This window comes from Amaranthus tricolor, chromosome 2, assembly GCF_026212465.1.
Source record: "Amaranthus tricolor cultivar Red isolate AtriRed21 chromosome 2, ASM2621246v1, whole genome shotgun sequence".
NCBI classification, from domain to species: Eukaryota; Viridiplantae; Streptophyta; class Magnoliopsida; order Caryophyllales; family Amaranthaceae; genus Amaranthus; species Amaranthus tricolor.
The window spans coordinates 8,071,453-8,090,643 of NC_080048.1; the positions used below are offsets into that span (position 1 = coordinate 8,071,453).

Genomic DNA, 19,191 nt, shown 5'->3' on the forward strand with positions numbered 1-19,191 from the left:
AATGATTCATTAAATCATGTGCAATTCTTGGTTTCAAATGTTATCGCTAACAAGGGTAAGCTGGCGCATATCTGACCCTCTAACCCCACATTGGGATCCACTTACAATGGAATTAGGGCAATGGAATGTTATTTTTTGTTGTACTCTCACTCCTTCTCTATGTATCTCATTCTATGATCATTAATCTTTTACAATTTCATTTTCAAAAAAATTAAAATATATCTAGGCCATTGAAAGTGAAATATTTTTTAAAAATTATCATGAATCAAGAGCATAAAAGGATAGCCATTCAAGCAATGAGTGGCTAGAAGAGGACAAATATCATAAGTGTCCATTGTCCAATTCAACCTAAATGGAATGGTCTCTTGGACACACTATTTCAAGGGTAAGAGACTAACAACTATTTTGTTGATGAACCTTGTTAGTGCTCTTCGGTCTTTTCAAAGAGCACATGTTACTACTTACTATTGTGAACTAGTGCTAAACGAAGTCTGGTTGAAACTGCTAACCAAAGCGACCAAACCGCAGTTTTGGTATTTGGTTTGGTTTAGGGTCTAAACGGTCTGCATCTTATTTTAGCAACGATTTTCGATCTAGTCTAGGATTTTAGTTTTTTGATCGGACCAAACCAAAAACCTTAATGCTATTCGGTCCGGTGAAAAATCGTAATTTAGGGATCGAAAACTATTTTAGGGTAAGCTATGAAATAAGCCATGAAATAAGATACCAGATTCTAAATTCATAATTTAATAGGCCCAATGTGTTTTAATACTCCATCTCCACCCTCCAAACCCATCTTTTAATACTCCGCTTTCCAAGAATAAGTTACAAAAAATTAAAACCTTAGTTTTCATTTCCTAACCAAAAAAGGCAAAGACGCCCTTTCAATTGAGTACTCTTTACTCAATTTACTCATTCTTATGATATCTAAGGAGGCAGAGAAGAACTTCAGAGGTTGATAATAACTCGTCTTTAGATGAAGTTGATAAGGAAATGGTTTAGGTTTCTAAGTATGATATTGAAGTTCATTCATTCTTCTTTGTTTGTCCTCTCCTCTTCTCTCAGTTCAATCGTCTTCCTCAATTATTCAAGATGGATTCAAGTGTCGAATCTTGTAATTTAAGTTTCTAATTTATGCTACTCTCTTTTTATGCTTTTTGAGTTCATTTTTCTTGAATTTTCGAAATTTTGGTGAATTTTAGTGAGTAAATTTCAGTCTTTATCTTACATTTAGTGTTAGTCTTTCATTTAATGTAATTTTGTTGATTTGTTTTTGGTACTTTATTCTTTTGATTTGTTCCTTTGTTTGATCTGTATCTGTTACTTCATTTGTTTTTACTTTCGGTGTATTTTTATTGAATTTGTCCTGAAATCATATTTTGTTTTTGGGTATATTTTAGTTTTGGGTATTTTTAAGAAATAGATCAAAAAACAGACTGGATATTGTAATTTCTAGCATCAGGAGAAAACTTTTCCAGTTTTGGATATAAATTTGAATCTTGTTCTTGTAAATAAGTAAAAGCAAATGTTCTGGTTTCTACAGTATATATATATATAGATTGGATCTTGTGGTTTATTAAAAGCGTATGTCCATTTCTATGTTTTTCTCCCAATTCTATCCATTCCAATTATTTTTGTCCATTAAACTCATATGTTTACATTTTCCTATTTTGCATAATTTAAAAAGAAAAATCCTGTAGACCAGTAGATCGGTTTGGTCTGGCATTTTAAATGGTCTGGACTAGTCTAAAAAGTTCCAGATAGAAATTTCTAGTTTGGTCTGATTTCGGTGTCAAACTTGACCAAATTTATACTGTGAATTGTCCCTGCCTTATGATACTGATTTAAGTAAAAATTAGATCTCAAGAAAGCTATCTTATTACTGTCCTCCTAGAGGTTTTTTTTTCTTCCACATCAGAATTTCATACATTGGGATAGATTTCCATAATCCAAGTCAACGGTTAGCCTTTCCATAGAGTGCCATTGATTACCAAATGTAGATTATGAAAGCTCTGGCAGATTTAATTTCTTATATCTAGTTGTCAAAGGTATCCCCTCACTTAACTTCTTAATGTCAATAGTATAACTATTAATCATTTTCAGTTCTAATTCATTACCCTTGCGCCATTATAATAATCATCTTTCATCCAAATAGAAAATTAGAGCACAAAACTGAATCAAGCTTGTTGAGTATCCTAGTAATACGATAATGAGAGTATTTCCAATCTTACTTTTGTTTCAGTTTACTCAAGAAGAATGTTGCAAATGGTATGTCCACAAGAATGCCTTCAAACATAGCCTGTCAGTGTAAAAGCAAACAACACATAAGTTGCACATAAACATGGGATCATGCAAATCAAAAGGACATCCCAGCCATGCCCCAGCTGAAGCACAGTACAGCATAGAGGGGTAAGAGTCATGCAGGTTGCATACTGCAACCAGAATGCCATATGCCTTCAACAAAGAGATAAAAATAACATCCAAAAGTTGTTTAAGCACATAAACAGACATTTGTCAACAATAAACCAATCCAAAGATAAAGAACAAAGGAAATTTATAAATCTTAAACAAATATAACTAAAACAAATGACGTCGACATCATCTTCTTTCAAAAATGCTTATGTCACTTTGTACTAGAATTTTTTTCCCTCTAAAATGTCATGATGATGTCATCATCATCATTTTGTTTGGTAAACTAATGTCGTCATCATAATAATTATCATATTTTGTATCAAATTAGATATTATATTATTTTAATGGATTCAATATTATCCATGTTGGAAGATTCTTTAAATTAAAGACAATTTATAAACTGTTTTATACGGTGCTAAAAATATAATTTTCTTGAATTTTAGAAAGAAATTATCAGCATGCCCTATTATTATTACACAGAAATCATCAATTGCCATAGTCAAGTAAAGAGAAGTCTACAAGACGTAATAAATTGAAACCATACTTCACACAATCATGTGAAATGAGATAATTCTTGCAAAAACTATAGTAAATCGATTTCACTACAAAGATATCTGTTGCTTTGTGGAGCAAATCAAAATACATATACGTCCAATTGTCCAAATAAGCCAATTTTTCCTACAACAGATTTTAAATGCAAGAAAGAAGCAACATCAATACAATTCTCATCAGTTTCAGTGCACCAGATCAGACTATGTTCAATAAAAGAATGAAAAATGGAAAATAACAGGTTTTACCTTTGCCAAAATAGTTCCCAAGAATCGGAAGTACTGCAGATGCTGCTCATGAACTAACCCCGATCCAGGGTTAGGGTAGAGCAGGTGATCAGAAGTCTCCTAGATTTACAAAGACAAAGTAAATATTCTGAACAAAAGAAAGGTGGGTTTAAGTAGAAAAAACAAAATGGAAACATCATTGTAGTATGGAGCATAGATGTTGTGATTAGCTCTTTTCGACAGCCAAAATGCAAAACAACTACCACTCATAAAACTGAAAATTAATTAATAGATTAGAATAAGAAAACTAACAAGAGACAATAAACAAGAGGATATTGCCTACTTTGGCAAAATATCAATCTTCATAATCTGTGAAAAAACGAAATCACACCAAAAAGGGACTGACAAAGCTTATCCAGCTATAACATACGCAAACAAGTCATAACAAAGTCAAGCCAAGGATCCTCCCATCTCTGGAGGCTAGCCTAAAGACCCTTTTCATTATAGGAGTAACAACACTTGGTAGAAAAAGGAGAAAAGGTTGATAAGCAAGACGAGGCAGGAGGGGGCTCCGTAACCCGACTTTTTTCCCGAATATACTTAAATGCATAATGACACCATTAATATCATAAAAAACTGTTGGATTCATGGTAAAATTAATATTTTCAAAGAAATGTCATCAAGCCTTTGCCCCCTCTAACTTTCATCCAATATTAAAGTCCGAAATCTAAATTGTCTGGCTTACCTTATAACCCAAGTTTCCCCACTGGTAACATTAAAGGATCACTTATGGGCTCAAGAGTTTTGAAAGAACACAGCCAACAAAACCCACTTTATCATAGTAGGTATAATGCAAAAATGAATCGGTCATATCGTAAAGGTTTTCAAATACCAAATTGGTTTTACCCGCATCGTAAAGGTGTAAAAAATGCGTTTTAGGCCGTTTCAAGCGATAATTCATGGTTCAGGTCGAAATTTTGCAATAAAATAAATGCATCACCCCCATTACCGTATTTGTATTCATATCCGTTACCGCAACCAAAACTGTTACCATGCTTTTGCACTATGGTAGGTAAAGTAACTGTGAAAAAGTTGATAAACAACTAAATCATGGTTTACAATAGTATCGAGTATCGATTGCATTCAAGATTCAAGAGGCCTTCCTCTTCTTGGTTGCAACAAGTTAATCAAACTGCACTCAAAAATGTTACGAACTAGGCATGCAAGATGCAAAAAAACAAGGAAAAAAAATTATGATATAAGAAGACATGAATTTATTGTCAACCTTAAACAACCCATACTGTATATCAAAAGCTGCTCGAGTGACGTTTTCCATAAAATCTTTGAAAATCCCACCACCATCTACACCAGCTTCCTCAACCCCAAGTTCATTGATGAATGTTACACGAATCTGAAAATTGAAATTTTCATATTTTGCTGAAGAGGAATCACAAGTAAAGTTGACAAAAATGGTAGGTAGAAAATAGAAATAAATTGCTCTACCGCCCCCCAAAAAAAACAGAATATCTTGTAAGATTTGTTTCAATATTTATAATGAGAAAATTACCCTTTCTCTAAGATCATCATCTGACAAAGAATTCAACTGATTAAAAGCATCTTCCAAGATGTGATCTCGCCGTATTTTTAGTCGATTCCTAGTAAAAAGAGCACGAGAACCATCTGTTTTCCTTGCAGCAGCTAGCAGTGACTATAAAATCAAAGAATTACAACAGTAGTAGGTTACTTCCAGTTCCAGAGGTTGCCAAATTAAATGCTAGATATACACATTTGACTGAAAAAGTTATCTTACGTGTCAATCCAAACAAGTACCAAAGCATTTTATATGATAGTAAATAGACAAAATAACAATTCTAAGCTGGAAGTACAGAAGTAGGACAAGATTAACCTAATACCGAAGGAAGAGGGTGAAATTATAATCATTGTGGTTAACATCGAGGCAACAAACTGATAAATGTGATTTTGACTATGTAGCTCCTTGTACATCTCAACAACCTATGACATCAAGCAATAAATCTCCCGCCAAACTTCACACCATCAATTAAAGTACCTACTAATCTACGATATACAGGTCTACCGCCCTCATGAAACAAAATCTTGGTTGCAATAGCTGCTATGAAAGAATCCAAAGGAATCAAATACATAGGGTTTCAACTTTTAATCACTTATCAAACGGTGGTATGTTACCTTACTTAAGCTAAACAAGATCCAAAGTTGGTTAAACCAAAACGTTAAGTGTAGAATTTTTTATAAAACAATATGCTGAGAGGTTGTGACCTAGGGCGAAAACATAATGGTTTGACAACAGACAATCATGTGTACAGGCTTTGTTAAAAAACAGAAAGAGTTGATGCGTCATATTACTTCAATGACATTACAAATTAAAGTAATTTTTGCAAGACTGCCTGCCAATAAGTTATGCAACGGCAAGCTTAACATTCTATCAACACGTAGCATTTCTTGTTTTAGAACCAACTTGCAATAAGTTTGATGCCTCCACCTCTCCTATGTCCTATCAGAAAACCATATAGGTAATACCAAAAGGCGAACAAATTCAAAGAATTAGTTGGGCACCCACAGCAAATATTTTAACTCGGCTTGTAAATGGCACCAGGAATGGAGCTTGCTTTACTATTTCAAATGCCCTAGTATTTTCCTGCATAGCCTGAGAAAATAATACAAACAGGAGTCATGACCAAAAATACTAATTTACCTCTGAATTTTCAAAGACTAAATGCAATTACCTGAGAGATAAAAAAATCATTCACTCCATCTGCATGGAAATCACTTGAGGGGGCAAACTGTCTTCTATTGTTCCAATCTTGCAGCTGCAAATACAACGAGAAATGAAGCAAGTACATTAGCATTGATATTATATCACGAACCTAAGAAATTAGTAACAAACAAAAATAATTTTGTGGGGAGATTAAACCTCAGTCAATAAATAGCCAACTTAAGCCACCATGAAATACAAGAGAAGACTTGTGTGTTCTGCATATAGTATTGCCTTTTCGGCAGAGTAAGCATTGATTTGTTTTTTGGTTTAAGTCAGAAACCAGAATAACCACGTCCGTACAACAAATAGAAAACTAACCAATAAAAAATACATGGGCCCACTTCAAAACATCTTTCAATGGCATTCAAAATAATTTTAAAAGAAACACAATGAAGAGTAATTAGGCTAGCTGAAAATCAAATTTATAAGATTGGTCAAATACATCTTATGTCCCTAGTAGTGGACTAGAAACGAGGTTGTTTGTAACAGAATTTCAACTTGCCAAACAGAAAAATCTCGTCAAATAATGCATGGTTAAAATCACACCAAAACATCTGTCATAACTCATAAGCTGTTATTTTATCATATCAGTCCTTATAATCTGTTCTTTAAACATAATAGGGTGAGTAAACTTAAATTTTATATGAAAATATAAACTGATGTTATAAAACCTCAACATTTAGGAAATATTAAAAAAACCTTTATCAATTTTCCATTTCACGATGGAATAGCCGTGAAGAGTGTTGTAAGCTCATGAGATCATTTATGAAATATTAAAAAAAAAAAAAAAAAAAAAAGACACCGTTATCAACATTTATGAGATCATTTCAGCAATAGCCATGAATGTAAACACAGCTAAGATATGTGAATTTATCAATTATCTATGAACAACTCGTTTTTATCTTCAATAAAATTGTACAAAGTTAAAAACAGCAAAAAATATTCAATGCAACTCATGGAGAACCAAGTCAACAAGATAGCATTACAAGATCATGAGCCTAGGATACCTGAGTGAGAAGCTCAGCAACAACTATGCTGACCCTATGCTGCAAAAATTCTAATGGCTGCTTCTTATATGCCAAGCTCTCAACATTATGTCTAGCAATGTTTGATGGAGCCACCGGATTTATCCAAAGAAGCTGCCACAAAGCCTGTACAATAAAGAAAAAAAATCATTTATGTCAAGTTGGAAGTTACAGAACAACCTTCTGACATAACTCTAGAGCACACGACTAGTTTACATGTTAAATTGACCTGCATAAACGCATACATACAGCATAGAAGCAATTGTTATCTTTTACCATGCCAATTATGAAGCTTGTGCTACATGAACTTGCGATTAAATTGCAATTTCAGTTTTCAATTGAGCATAAACAATGGTTTATAATCCACTTAGAAAATTTGGTTCATTTGAAAATGGATTCAGGAATTTCTCTGGCATTTGCAGATGTATGTACCATATGATGCATGAAACATCAGGACTTTAAGTACCAATAATACATGGAGTCATATGATTCTAGAGTAAAGACATGGAAAAGGTCTCCATTCAACAAAAATTGTACAAGAGTGACAAGAAAAAGGATTAACTATCAAATGGAAAGCACCAGAACAATCATTGACAAAATAACACTCATATAATACTTCGAGAGACTTAAACACTAAGAGGGAAAACCCACAAGTCCAAATGGTTACCTGCCGTAAAATAATAATCAAGTATCTGATATCCTTCAGTGCCAGTGGTTTCTCCTTCTCATAGAACTCTTCATTATCAACGATCATAAGCATATGCCTACCGACCAGAATGGAAGGATTGGTTATTCATGCACAGTACAGAGCAATAAAAGCACAACAAAATACAATATCCAGAAAAAACAGAAACTAATCACAGAACACGTCATCTGTTACTCCAAACACCAGTCCCACAAGAATGCGAAATTTTGTGAACCCAACAAACTATTAGAGTTCTACAATTAGCCCTTACAGCAGAAATAACAAACTATACCCTTACTACAGAAATAACATACAAGTTAAGCAAAGCCACTTCTATCAATTTTTGTATAAACAACAAACAGATCAAATCAATCCTGAGCATTATTCTTCTTCAATAATTTAACACTCAAATCATCTAAGTTCTAAACTTTCTCAAAGTGCAGTCATAAGAAAATCTCTTGTATCACTTTGTAGTTTTTTGTAGATTGCTATTTCCGCAAGATGATATTTTTATGGACAACTACAAGTACTTTCAAATTCTTTATCTTCCAATAACTAATAAGGTGGACATGTCAGAATCGTATCATGTTTGATATAGCAACAAAATGGCAAATTTGTTATTCATGTATATCCATCTAATAACTATTTCCTAGATAATAAACAATAAAAACTATCAACCATACCGTTTGTCAGATTTGCCAAGGTGTATGGACCCATTTAAAGTATTGAATTTTAATTTGATCAAGCTTCATCCGACACCCCCAAACCCCGCCTTAGGTGGGAGCCACTTAATGGCATTGGAGGAATGAAATGTTGTTGTTGAAGCTTTACCAGCGACAGACACAGTCAGCAGCCAAACCATAATTAGCATAATAATATATTGCTAACAAACCCTTGAAAATGATAAGTGTGTACAGACGACCAAACAACAGAAGTGAAGAATTAAGTAAATACTAGCAGTTGTAAGGACGCAGAAGGAAAAAATTTAAAAAAATATATCTAAAAATAAATAAGAGCAGGCAAAAAAGGTGGGTCAACAATTACAAACATGGAAAAATTACAAGTCATAGAAGCATCAGCAGGTTACAATCAATAATCTCATTGATGAAAGAAAACTGAATGGAGACCATAAGCCGAAAACAACGCTAAACAAAACCAACTTACTTATATATAGGGCAGAAAACAGCCAGAGGTAACAGCCAACCAGGTACACCTTCTGGCAGGTAAGTAGATCGTTCTGCCAGCATCGACCATTTGTCAGTCTCGTGACATCGCTTCATAAAACTCCAAAGAACAGGAACAAGTGTAGTCCTGTATGCTAGGATCGTCATGATGCGTTCAAGCGGCAAAGTGTTAAAAGTTACATGCAGAAAAGCACATGCGGCTCCAACAGCTATCACTTCTCTATCGTCAGGAATGTTTATGAAGGTGACTGAAGAAATATCTCCAAGCAAAACATTTATCTGCAAATTGAAATCAAGATGTCCACTGTCATACAGGACATATAAGTTTGATTTCCAGAAGCAGTGGAAGAGCATAGTTACAAAAGGATTTCAAAAAATCTACTAAGCAAGTTATTAGCACACCAATTGTAGAAGAAATCGCGGGTCTATCACATCAGAAATTTGGGCTTCCAAATCCCCACTTAAAGCTTTGCCATTGTATTCTTCCACGTTCATTGTTTCATCATCCTCCATAGCAGAATCTGAACCAAAAATTTTAAATAATGAGTGAGCTAAGATTTAAACTTAACAATTAATATACTTAGAGAAGCATGTTTCATTTCAATACAAAGAAACTAAAAAGAACAGGGATTAACACATAATAGGGAAACCCCCACCTCCTCCCCGCCCCACCAATCCAAAAAAAGGTAACTATAAAAAGTCACTTGAATTGGTAAAAGAAGACCATACTCTCTTTAGCTTCTTTGCTGAATGACTTCAAAGGAGGGAGCATCTCCAGGAAAAAAGTAGCCACTGCAGCTAAATCAACAGCCTGAGAAATCAAATTGAATAGATCAACACCAAAACCAGCAAGGCAGTAACTATTAAATCAATCTTAACTTCACAACAATGGAAACGCAAGGGAACAATTCCCAAGTAAATCATGAAGAAACCTCGTATAAGCATAGGCCTTTCAACCATTGTTACCAGGATCGAGGATTAATTTGGGTCAGGGAATAGGGTTGGGAACGAAATTCACCAAATTTCAAAATTTGAGGTCAGGTCAAAAAGTTTTTTGGATTGAGTTTTCATAGGTTGCGGAACGATGTAATCCGGATCGAGGTATGATTTGGGGTCGATTACTCCCAAGGATAAATAATATATATAACTTTATCATGTAAAGACACATGTGATATATTTGTTACTAATATAAGTTATAATAAACACATGTAATATATTTTTTGCTAATATAAGTTGTAATAGACACATGTAATATATTGTTATGTTACTAGTATAAGTTGTAATAAACCCATGTAACATATATTCTTTTTTTCTTTTGAGTTTGCTATTGAAAGTGACATGTTGTGAAGAGAAATATCACTCTAAGTAGCAAACTCAAAGGGAGTATTTGTTACTAATAGAAGTTCTAATAATCACATATAATATATTTGTTGTTAATACAAGTTATCATAAACCTATGTAACATATTTGTTACTAATATTTGTTGTAATAAACACATGTAATATCATTGTTACTACAAAAGCTATAATAAACCCATGTAGCATATATTTGTCATAATAAACCCATCAAACCAAGATAATACAAAGTGGAGTCCAACGGTCCAGGCACATGGCAACACCCACCAATCTTAATCTACTCTTTTTTTAGATGTAATTACCACCTACGTCATACGGTCATTTCATATTCTCGAAGCAATTTGTTGCCTCATCTTCATCTTCATGAAGCAATTCTTTCCTTCATCTTCATCTTCATCTTCTTGACAGGTTAAGGTTAAAGCTTCAATGGTGTTATTGTCATCCTCTTCTCCATCTCCATGCAACAAATTGATGGAGCATTAATAGTGCTTATCATCTACTCTCCTCATCATCTCTATCTCAAGACTATAGAAAATCAACAAGTTTCCATTTCATTGTTGTTATCTTTCCATTTTTGTGAGTGCATTAAGAGTTCTTAGATAGACTATTTTGTCGTTTCAGATCGCAAAACCCAATATGCATTCGGCTATTATTCAATGCAAATTGTAATTTTACTTATGGAGAAATTATGACATAAGTAGCATCTCCTTTTGGCCAACGTGAGTATTAACAATGTCCCGGATAAGTACGATCATGAAAAAACCACGTTGACAATTAAGAAAATCACTTCTTTTACATTTTTCAATTAGATTTCTATTTGAGTAACTAAAAAACAAATCAAGTTGACTATTCAGTAATGGAGATTGCCATAAGCCTGGAGCTAAGAAAAAACAAGTGCATAGAATAGCCATCAATGAAATTGTAAGCATACTCTGCTAATACATACATTAGAAATCAAATTAGAAGTGGAAGCATAGCAAAAAACCTCAATTCACCCTTCCCCAATCCTTGCTCTGCAAGAATTCTTTGTGCACTAGGTGCCAGTTTTAGTATATACTCCTCTGTCCCCCTCAATTTACATCGATTTCTATTTTAAGATGTCCCAATCATTTTGCATCATTTTCTCAATTGAAATTGGAGCTTACCACCTTATTTTAATCCCATCCACACATTTAACTCTTTTTTAATATCATCCACACAATTCAACACCTCTCTTCATTTTCATATCACATTCATCATTGTAAAGGACGAAGTATTACAACTTTCCATAAATTCACTCTTTTTCTCTTTGATGCAATTCTACCGGGACATAAGGAGTATACTAAAAGCCTATTTAAGATGATTAATTCTTGTTCATATGGGTCTAATGTCTAAACAGTCTCCAAAGACACCACATGGGGACAATTGCATATATTTTTGCTAGAATTAACAGTTTATAAGAGTATATTTACATTATACACTTTAATTAGTTCACAATAACTCCTTTTGATGAATTTTAAGTATTTATTAAAAGAAATTTAATTTGAGATAAAAGCAAGGGTGAGATAATGGATTTCTAACTATCTACATCGGGATAGGAACCAGCTTTGAGAAGGCATAAAAGCATTCGGCCTTGTACTAAATGAGCCTTTAGATACAACCCACAGCCCCTAGGTCCCTACCTTACAATTAACATACACGAGGAGAAATAAGAAAGGGCAGTCGCAATAGGAGCAAAACGATAAATCTGGGTAGTAAGGGCAAATTAGTAAGTGTAGCTGGGTTGTGTTTTGTATATATAGGAGATAAATAGATCCTAGAAAGGGGGAATTGAGTAGGAAATAATTTTAAGGAGTTTAAGGGCGCTTGAAATCCCTAGCATCGTTGTTGATTCTTGGTTGAATATAAGAGTGTTTTCTTAAATTTTGCCTTCCATTGTTGCACTTGCTTGAACATTGGTCCTTATCACCTTTCCAAAAAAATAAGTTTACATTAGGAAAGTAAAAAAACAAAGTACCATTTGAAGTTAGTAGTCAAGCATACGCCTTAAGAGATACCACATCTTCATTTTGTATACAATCAGTTCATTATGCTTCAGCTCTAGGTCATAAATTGTTTCCTTAACTCTCTTTTGTACATGGGTGACACACTGACACCCCTTTCGTGTCTTTCAAACATATAATGTTATTACTTACCTAGACACTATCAAAATATGAGTTCAAAACACAGAGCGCTAAACAGTCTGATTTTTAGGTATACTTAAGCTCCTTAAATGCTCGACTCAACAAAGAAAAAAAAAAGAGACGGCCAATATTATTCAAAATGAATACCACATGAAAATAGGCGAGTCAAAACTCTTTCTAGATATTGGCCTTCCTGGACCATATAGGATGTATGACACCTCAGTGGTTCCCTAAGTGTGAGAAACTCTTTAAACCGAAGTGTTTGTTACTTTCGTGGACCATATAGGATGTATGATACCCTAGAGCTCGTAGTTTAGTAAAGATAAAAATCCTTGTTGTAGCAACAAGAAAAACTATGAAAAGAAAATCAACTTCGTATTTTCCGCACTAAAAAGGTTGACTAGGATTACGCTCTGAAGCAACTATCCCGATCCAAATAAAATGGAAGAACAAAAGTTGAAGATACGTGCATTATCTTGCAGTCACAAGAAGGCAAACAATCATCATGAAATGCTTATACTCAACATATATAAAGGACAAAAACAGAACATGATTTTTTTTTTTGATAAGGAAAATTTTTTATTAATGATAAAATACTACAATATCACGTTTCAATTACTTCTACATAAATTATCAAGAAAGCAATGGTTGAATAATCCATGTGCCTTAGCCCTAAATGATGCAAAAAAGACTACTTTCTCCCATAGCACTTCTACTTGTACAAATCGATCATTAAAAATTCTCCTATTCCTTTCTAACTATATAGACCATTGAATGGTAAAAGAAAAAATTACCCACAGCTTTTAAGATCACTATCTTGTCCCATACCATAATGGTTCAAAGAAAATTTCCAATCCTTCTCGTAGCAACCCACTCTTCACTCCAGATCATAAAAAACATTTGTCATAGTTCTCTCGCTATCTTGCAATAGCGAAATAAATGATCATTATCTTCTTCATTCTCAGAGCATAAAATACACCAATGGGGATTAAATGCATTATAATGCCTCCTTAACTGAAGGTTCCCCATCATGTTCAGCTTCCCTTTGGCTACTAGCCACCCAAAAGTCTTGATCTTTTTGCGGATCTTAACTTTCCAAATTTGTTTAGCCAAAGGGAAAGAAAAAGACTTATGAGGATGGGAAACCAAGTTTGAATATAAAGTAAGTGCAAGAGAAGAATTTTGATGAGTTAGGAATTTTGAAGAATATCTAATAGCTCAACCAACAACAGCAAACCCTTCTCTAATGGATCAGTAGAACATGATTTATAGTTCCTTGGTTTCGGAAAATAATGATCTATTAAAAATGGCTCAATGAATAATGTGACATGTACACTTTTTATTTATGTGAAGTTGCAAATCATATTTGCTATCAATGGCTAATTGGATACGGTAATTTTCTTATCTCAAGTATAAAGTTGTATATACCCATTCTCCGATACGAAAAGGAGGATTAACCCATTTATTTAGTATAATAAAGCTTTGTACATTAATAATATGCAGATCATTTCTTCCAAGGTAAGCAACCAAATTACTAAAACAAAAGCAAGTGCTTCAAACTGCAGCAACCCAGTTTTCCTTCAACCACCTATGATGCTCCAAACATGTCTCACCAACCAACTGAAAATGCAATGAAAAGGCTACAAAAAACTTTAACCTAACAAATTATGCAACTAAAATCTTCTAAACGCCAAACACATTTCCATAAGTAGAACACCTGGGTGCATCGAAGTTTAAATTATTAAGAAGATTGCTGAAACATCACAGATTACGTAGATAATGACATTTTGTTATTGGACGCTTCGGCTCAGCCAACATATTTAGGCACTCGAAGTCTCGAACCATAGAGAAAAACGGATACTTCCTCCTTTTTTTTCAACCACAATTGGTTTGGACACGCAAAGTAACGAATGATGAGACTGTGTAAACTGTAAATATACTGAAATGCCTATGTGAATATAAGAGAGTTTGTGATGCCCTTCATGTGGGTTGGTGAGTAAGGGTAAATTTGTCTATTATAGCTCAAAAATTGTACATAAAAAGAATTGAGATTGGTGTAATGTGAATATGGGTAATTTGGCCATTATAGCTCAAAATTGGCCATAAAAAGAAATGATGAACTTTATTCAGAATTGTCCCGAAAGGTGTTCACTTAGAAAACCAGAGGATGTATATTAATCACAAATGCATACATTAACTAATTGGACAGATAATTCATTGACATAAATAAAAATCTAACATGGCATTCCGCATAGAAGCTGCAGAAACTAAAAGAGATACAAAGAATATTTAAGCACCAATACCATCTCAAATGAATTGTCAGCTTCTGACAAAGCAAGTGCAGCAGATTCTAATATGTTTCCAAGTAGACAAGCAAAACTTGGATATTCAGCAGAGACATCTTCTGGCAGAATGTTGGTATGAATATGCAAACGCAACGACATCTGGTGCAGATAATGTCTGCATAACGGCTGTCTAGCTAAGACCTGGAAAGATTAAAAAAAAAGTTCCCAAAACCCGAAAATGATAAAATGTTAGCCACAAATAAAAACATATATTAACACTGCCACAGTTCCAAAAGAGAGCAGACTGCATTATCATACAGCAGAGCAAAAAAGGGAGTTGGAGAAGAATATAACTCCTACAAGTCCATGATGCAAAACAAGATATATTAATGGCCAAAAAAACTCATCAAGACCCTTTCACAACAAGAGACTTTGGTAAATCAGTGACAGTAAAGTTTAAAGAACACCTTGAACAAAAACAATGTAAAGTTTAACGAGAGGAACTAAACCATAGTTCAACAATTCTACCTCTTTGAGATGCGGAAAAATCTGCCACAATAATGGCACCGTAAGAATTTGTGACAAAAAGCTCCACCACTGGTCAGCATTTTGGCACACACATGGCTTCTCACCGATATGTGATATGATTATGGTGAGCACTTGCTCCAAGGAAGAAACTTGAATGATTTTCTGAGTATTCAAACTTCCCTTCACAGCATAAGGCACATCATTTAGTTCTCTTAAACCAGCACATTTGCATTAACAAAGTTTGACAGGGAATATGAAAATGTTGCCACCAAACACCACAAAACAAAAGACTTTTCACCACACAAAAAAAAATGCAAAACACTTTAATAAGTTAATTACATTGTATCTAAACAAAATAAATAATGAAATTTTCAAAACAAGAAATCTTTTTAAATAGTTGGTAGTACAGCATATCCTGGTTCCTGCCACGTGTCACTCCCTTCCAAAGTAAGATTCCAAACTAAGTCATCCCCTCTCATATAAATATATCAATGGTTTTTACCAAAAAGATTCGAACTCCCAACCTCATCACTTCAATTCAATGTTTTATCCACGACATCATAGACTACTTTAGCTACTGCTAGCCAAACAAAGTTAATCCTCCCTCTATCCCATATGCCAACCCTACTACAACATTGGCCATTAATATCTATAATTGTATATTTGTTAGGTAATAAAGTATTTCTTCAAAATGAAAAAAGTTTGACAACAAATGCATACTAATATTTGTTTATACATTATAGCATTCTAGTGCGTGAACAGCGCCCAAACGTTGCAACTAAAATAGAACAAAAATAATATCAAAAAATAGGACAATGATCTTATCAAAAAAAAAAAAGAAAAATGAATCCATTATATATATTTAATGCATTAAATTCAACTTACAACTATCTTTGTAGGACAAACTATTAGGTAATGTTATGTGTTTGGGTAAGCATGTTTCGTTATCTAAAGGAAGATAGGGTTGTGGGCAGAGTTGTTGAAAGAAGAGCTGAAAGTTTGGCAGAAACTGGAACAGGAAAGATGAAAGATGCACGGCATGTACCGGTCTTGAGTCTTACCCCTTACAAGTTACAAACAGACCACTTCACACCACATCCTTAGTAAATTAGCACTTTGCTAAGTACAATTGCCTTGGATCAAAGCTCCATTTAGTTGTTGAAAAAACAAATTGTACCCCACGAATTAAACATCTACATTAGGAGATTCAATTAAAAAATTTCAGTTCCCATTGCAATTTGTGGAAGTGAAACTTAGAGCGCTTTAAATAAGTGTTCTTCAGATGTATCTTCCAAAGAGAAAAAGGAAGTCAATTTTAAGGAGCATTAAGAGAGAGAAAAACCACATTAGAATGACTAGGTAGCCTCCCTTTTAAAGATAATTACAAGAAAGAATGTGTGATATATATTAGTTAAAAGCATAGTGTAAAAATAAAGCCACATCTTATCGCATCGACCACATTGTAAGCTTTTTAAAACAAACGAACTAATATTGTTAAAGTAAAATCATCGTGTTATGGGTTGTATCAAGGTATATCTTATGATTCAACCCATATTTAGGCGTTACGATAACTGCATCACCGTTCTATTACGACATTTTTACACTATAGTTACAAGGGTAATATGGATAATTAGTACAGGTTAGTTATAGTAATAGGGGAGAGAAAACTAGTATAAATATGAATGATTACAAGAAAATATTACAGTATACATTGTAAACACATTGGTGAGTTCATACTCATTCCTAGGAATGAGGATGAACTTGTTGAGAGGCTTGTTACTCTCTACAAATGAGTATGAACTCACCAATGAGTTTACAAAATATTGTCCAATGTGTTCCTCTACTTAACCTTATTTATACTAGTAATCTCTCCCCTACTATTATAACTAGTACTAATTATCCTTAACACCCGTGTAACTAATATGTCACATAAAATCTAATGGAATAGATTTGAGGCCATTACAAGGTTATGGAACTTTGTCACACATCGGTTGTATGGGAACTAATGTGGGGTTTATAAAGTAAATGGGCTCTCTCACCTACTAGGCTAGTCTATTAGGTGAGTTCTCTTGTTTGTTCTATAACAAAATGACAACCACACTTGGCATCCAGAAGCATATAGGGGACGGCAGCAATAAATCATAGACAAGAAACATCATAAATCCTAAACATCTAAACTCCAGTAGCCTTATTGCTCCGAAAATCAATGTGGTCACTGACTATAGCCAAAGCCCCAAATTTATTTTATGTTTACCACTTCATAAATTATAGATTAATAAGGACCAAATTCTGCACTTATGTAACCTATGATACAAACATTGATTTCAAGGCTCTCATTGGAACCAAACTTAGAAATTACAAAAAACTATGACTTATCCAAAATGACTGTCCACTCAAAAGACTTTAACCTTTACGTGAATCTTTATCGTCCATACATCATTTAAACATCATTTAAATTCAAATTCAATTTGATATAATAGTCAAAGCTCCATCCGTCATCTTTAAAAAGATATTGCTTCTTCAAAACGTGAAGACTTCAAAAATATATTGCTTCTTCAAAACATGAAAACAGATTCACCTCACACATACCTACACTAAAGATCCATATCAGCCAGGAACTAGAGAACTTTTTCTTAAAATTAAGAGTAAAAAAAACTTACAGAACATTTGATGAACCTTCCAAATCATGGGCAGTAAAATAGAGTATCGTGTATGGTAGAAGCTGTGAAGCACAGAAAAGATGTTTTCCTAGAATTTTTAGCTCTTCTGCTATAAAAGAAAGAACCAGTATGCAAACAAAATGTATCAAAATGACACGCTAGCAAGTTGAAAAGTTTGCATCAATTTCAACCACACACTATCAGTTTACCACCAATCGCACCTCTCCTTGCCAAGAACAATTTGAAAGAAAAGGGGAAATGAACTAAAGTTGCTGTAAAAGCCCTAGCTTGCTCTAGGAAAGCGGCCCTGTCACAATACCATTGTGTTTCTGCCACTATTGGTGCTAATGCTGCTTGGCCAGAGCAGCAAAGATTAAACAGATAGAACCAGAAAATGTCTGGCAGACAAAACCAGTACCAGAAAGCATTCAGCAAGCACTTAATAACAAAGAGTTGTGAATTGCGAGAAATTCCCTCTCCTCGACTAAAGGCTCAGAAAACGTTGATCGTGAAGAAAAGAGGAGATCAATCATGGAAAGTATGAATAAGCTCTAGGAATAAATTTTTCCGCTGTGAAACATGCCATTCAAATTAAGTGATTAAGAAAAAGGGAACTATGTCATATTTACAAGGAGATACGGATAGATATAATTGAAATTAACTCATTTCAAAAGCCATTAAGTATGAATATGCTAGATAATTATATCTCGATTGTGAAGATTATCATATTAGAACAATCAACAATTGGATGAGCAGAGACTACACAAGAGATCGAGGGATACCAATGATGACATCGATGGCTGGGTGAATAAATATATTCAAAATAAGGTCAACGATTAAGCGTTGAATAGGAAAAAAAAAAAAAGAAAAGGTGATATGTTGCACAGGAACTCTTATGTTGGCTTGTTTTGGTTTAGGTAGCCGACCGCCCGACCCATGTATTGGGATTAAGGTTTTGGCAACAAGCCAACACTACAGCTTAATTTCCAAACATGCAATGAAACTAGGAAAGTAACCTAAAACATTTATATCTATATTTATAAAAATTATCTATTATTCAGTATATTTCATGAAGAGTTGAATGATTTGAACAAAAGGTTTTTTTAAACTTCTATTAATTTTTCTTCGATGCGGAGAAATTATTATTAAACAAAAAAAAAGATACAATGTGGCTAGCAGCATGGCAGTCTCTAAACATCTAACTAGAACAGCTTTATGCGAAAAAATTCTTCAGTTTCTCTCCATCCAAACGTTCCAAAGAATGATAAAGAACCAACTATTCCAAAGAAGTTTTAGGTGACCCTTAGCTCTGAAACCTCATTTGA

General features: G+C 33.9%; 1 protein-coding gene across 2 annotated transcripts in view; it reads right to left on the bottom strand.

Moving 5' to 3' along the window:
* LOC130804337 (E3 ubiquitin-protein ligase UPL6) overlaps window positions 1–19,191 on the bottom strand; it is a 38,150-nt gene that overhangs the window by 9,751 nt on the left and 9,208 nt on the right. For both annotated transcript variants that reach the window (XM_057668744.1, XM_057668752.1), the window contains 13 exons: window positions 15,207–15,386; window positions 14,697–14,879; window positions 9,606–9,687; window positions 9,279–9,397; window positions 8,857–9,155; window positions 7,675–7,771; window positions 6,990–7,133; window positions 5,951–6,034; window positions 5,785–5,871; window positions 4,756–4,896; window positions 4,474–4,599; window positions 3,210–3,308; window positions 2,232–2,299 (listed from right to left, as the gene is read on the bottom strand). In XM_057668744.1, the coding sequence (XP_057524727.1) occupies window positions 2,232–2,299; window positions 3,210–3,308; window positions 4,474–4,599; window positions 4,756–4,896; window positions 5,785–5,871; window positions 5,951–6,034; window positions 6,990–7,133; window positions 7,675–7,771; window positions 8,857–9,155; window positions 9,279–9,397; window positions 9,606–9,687; window positions 14,697–14,879; window positions 15,207–15,386 (1,709 nt within the window). The remainder of the gene's footprint in view (window positions 1–2,231; window positions 2,300–3,209; window positions 3,309–4,473; window positions 4,600–4,755; window positions 4,897–5,784; window positions 5,872–5,950; window positions 6,035–6,989; window positions 7,134–7,674; window positions 7,772–8,856; window positions 9,156–9,278; window positions 9,398–9,605; window positions 9,688–14,696; window positions 14,880–15,206; window positions 15,387–19,191) is intronic.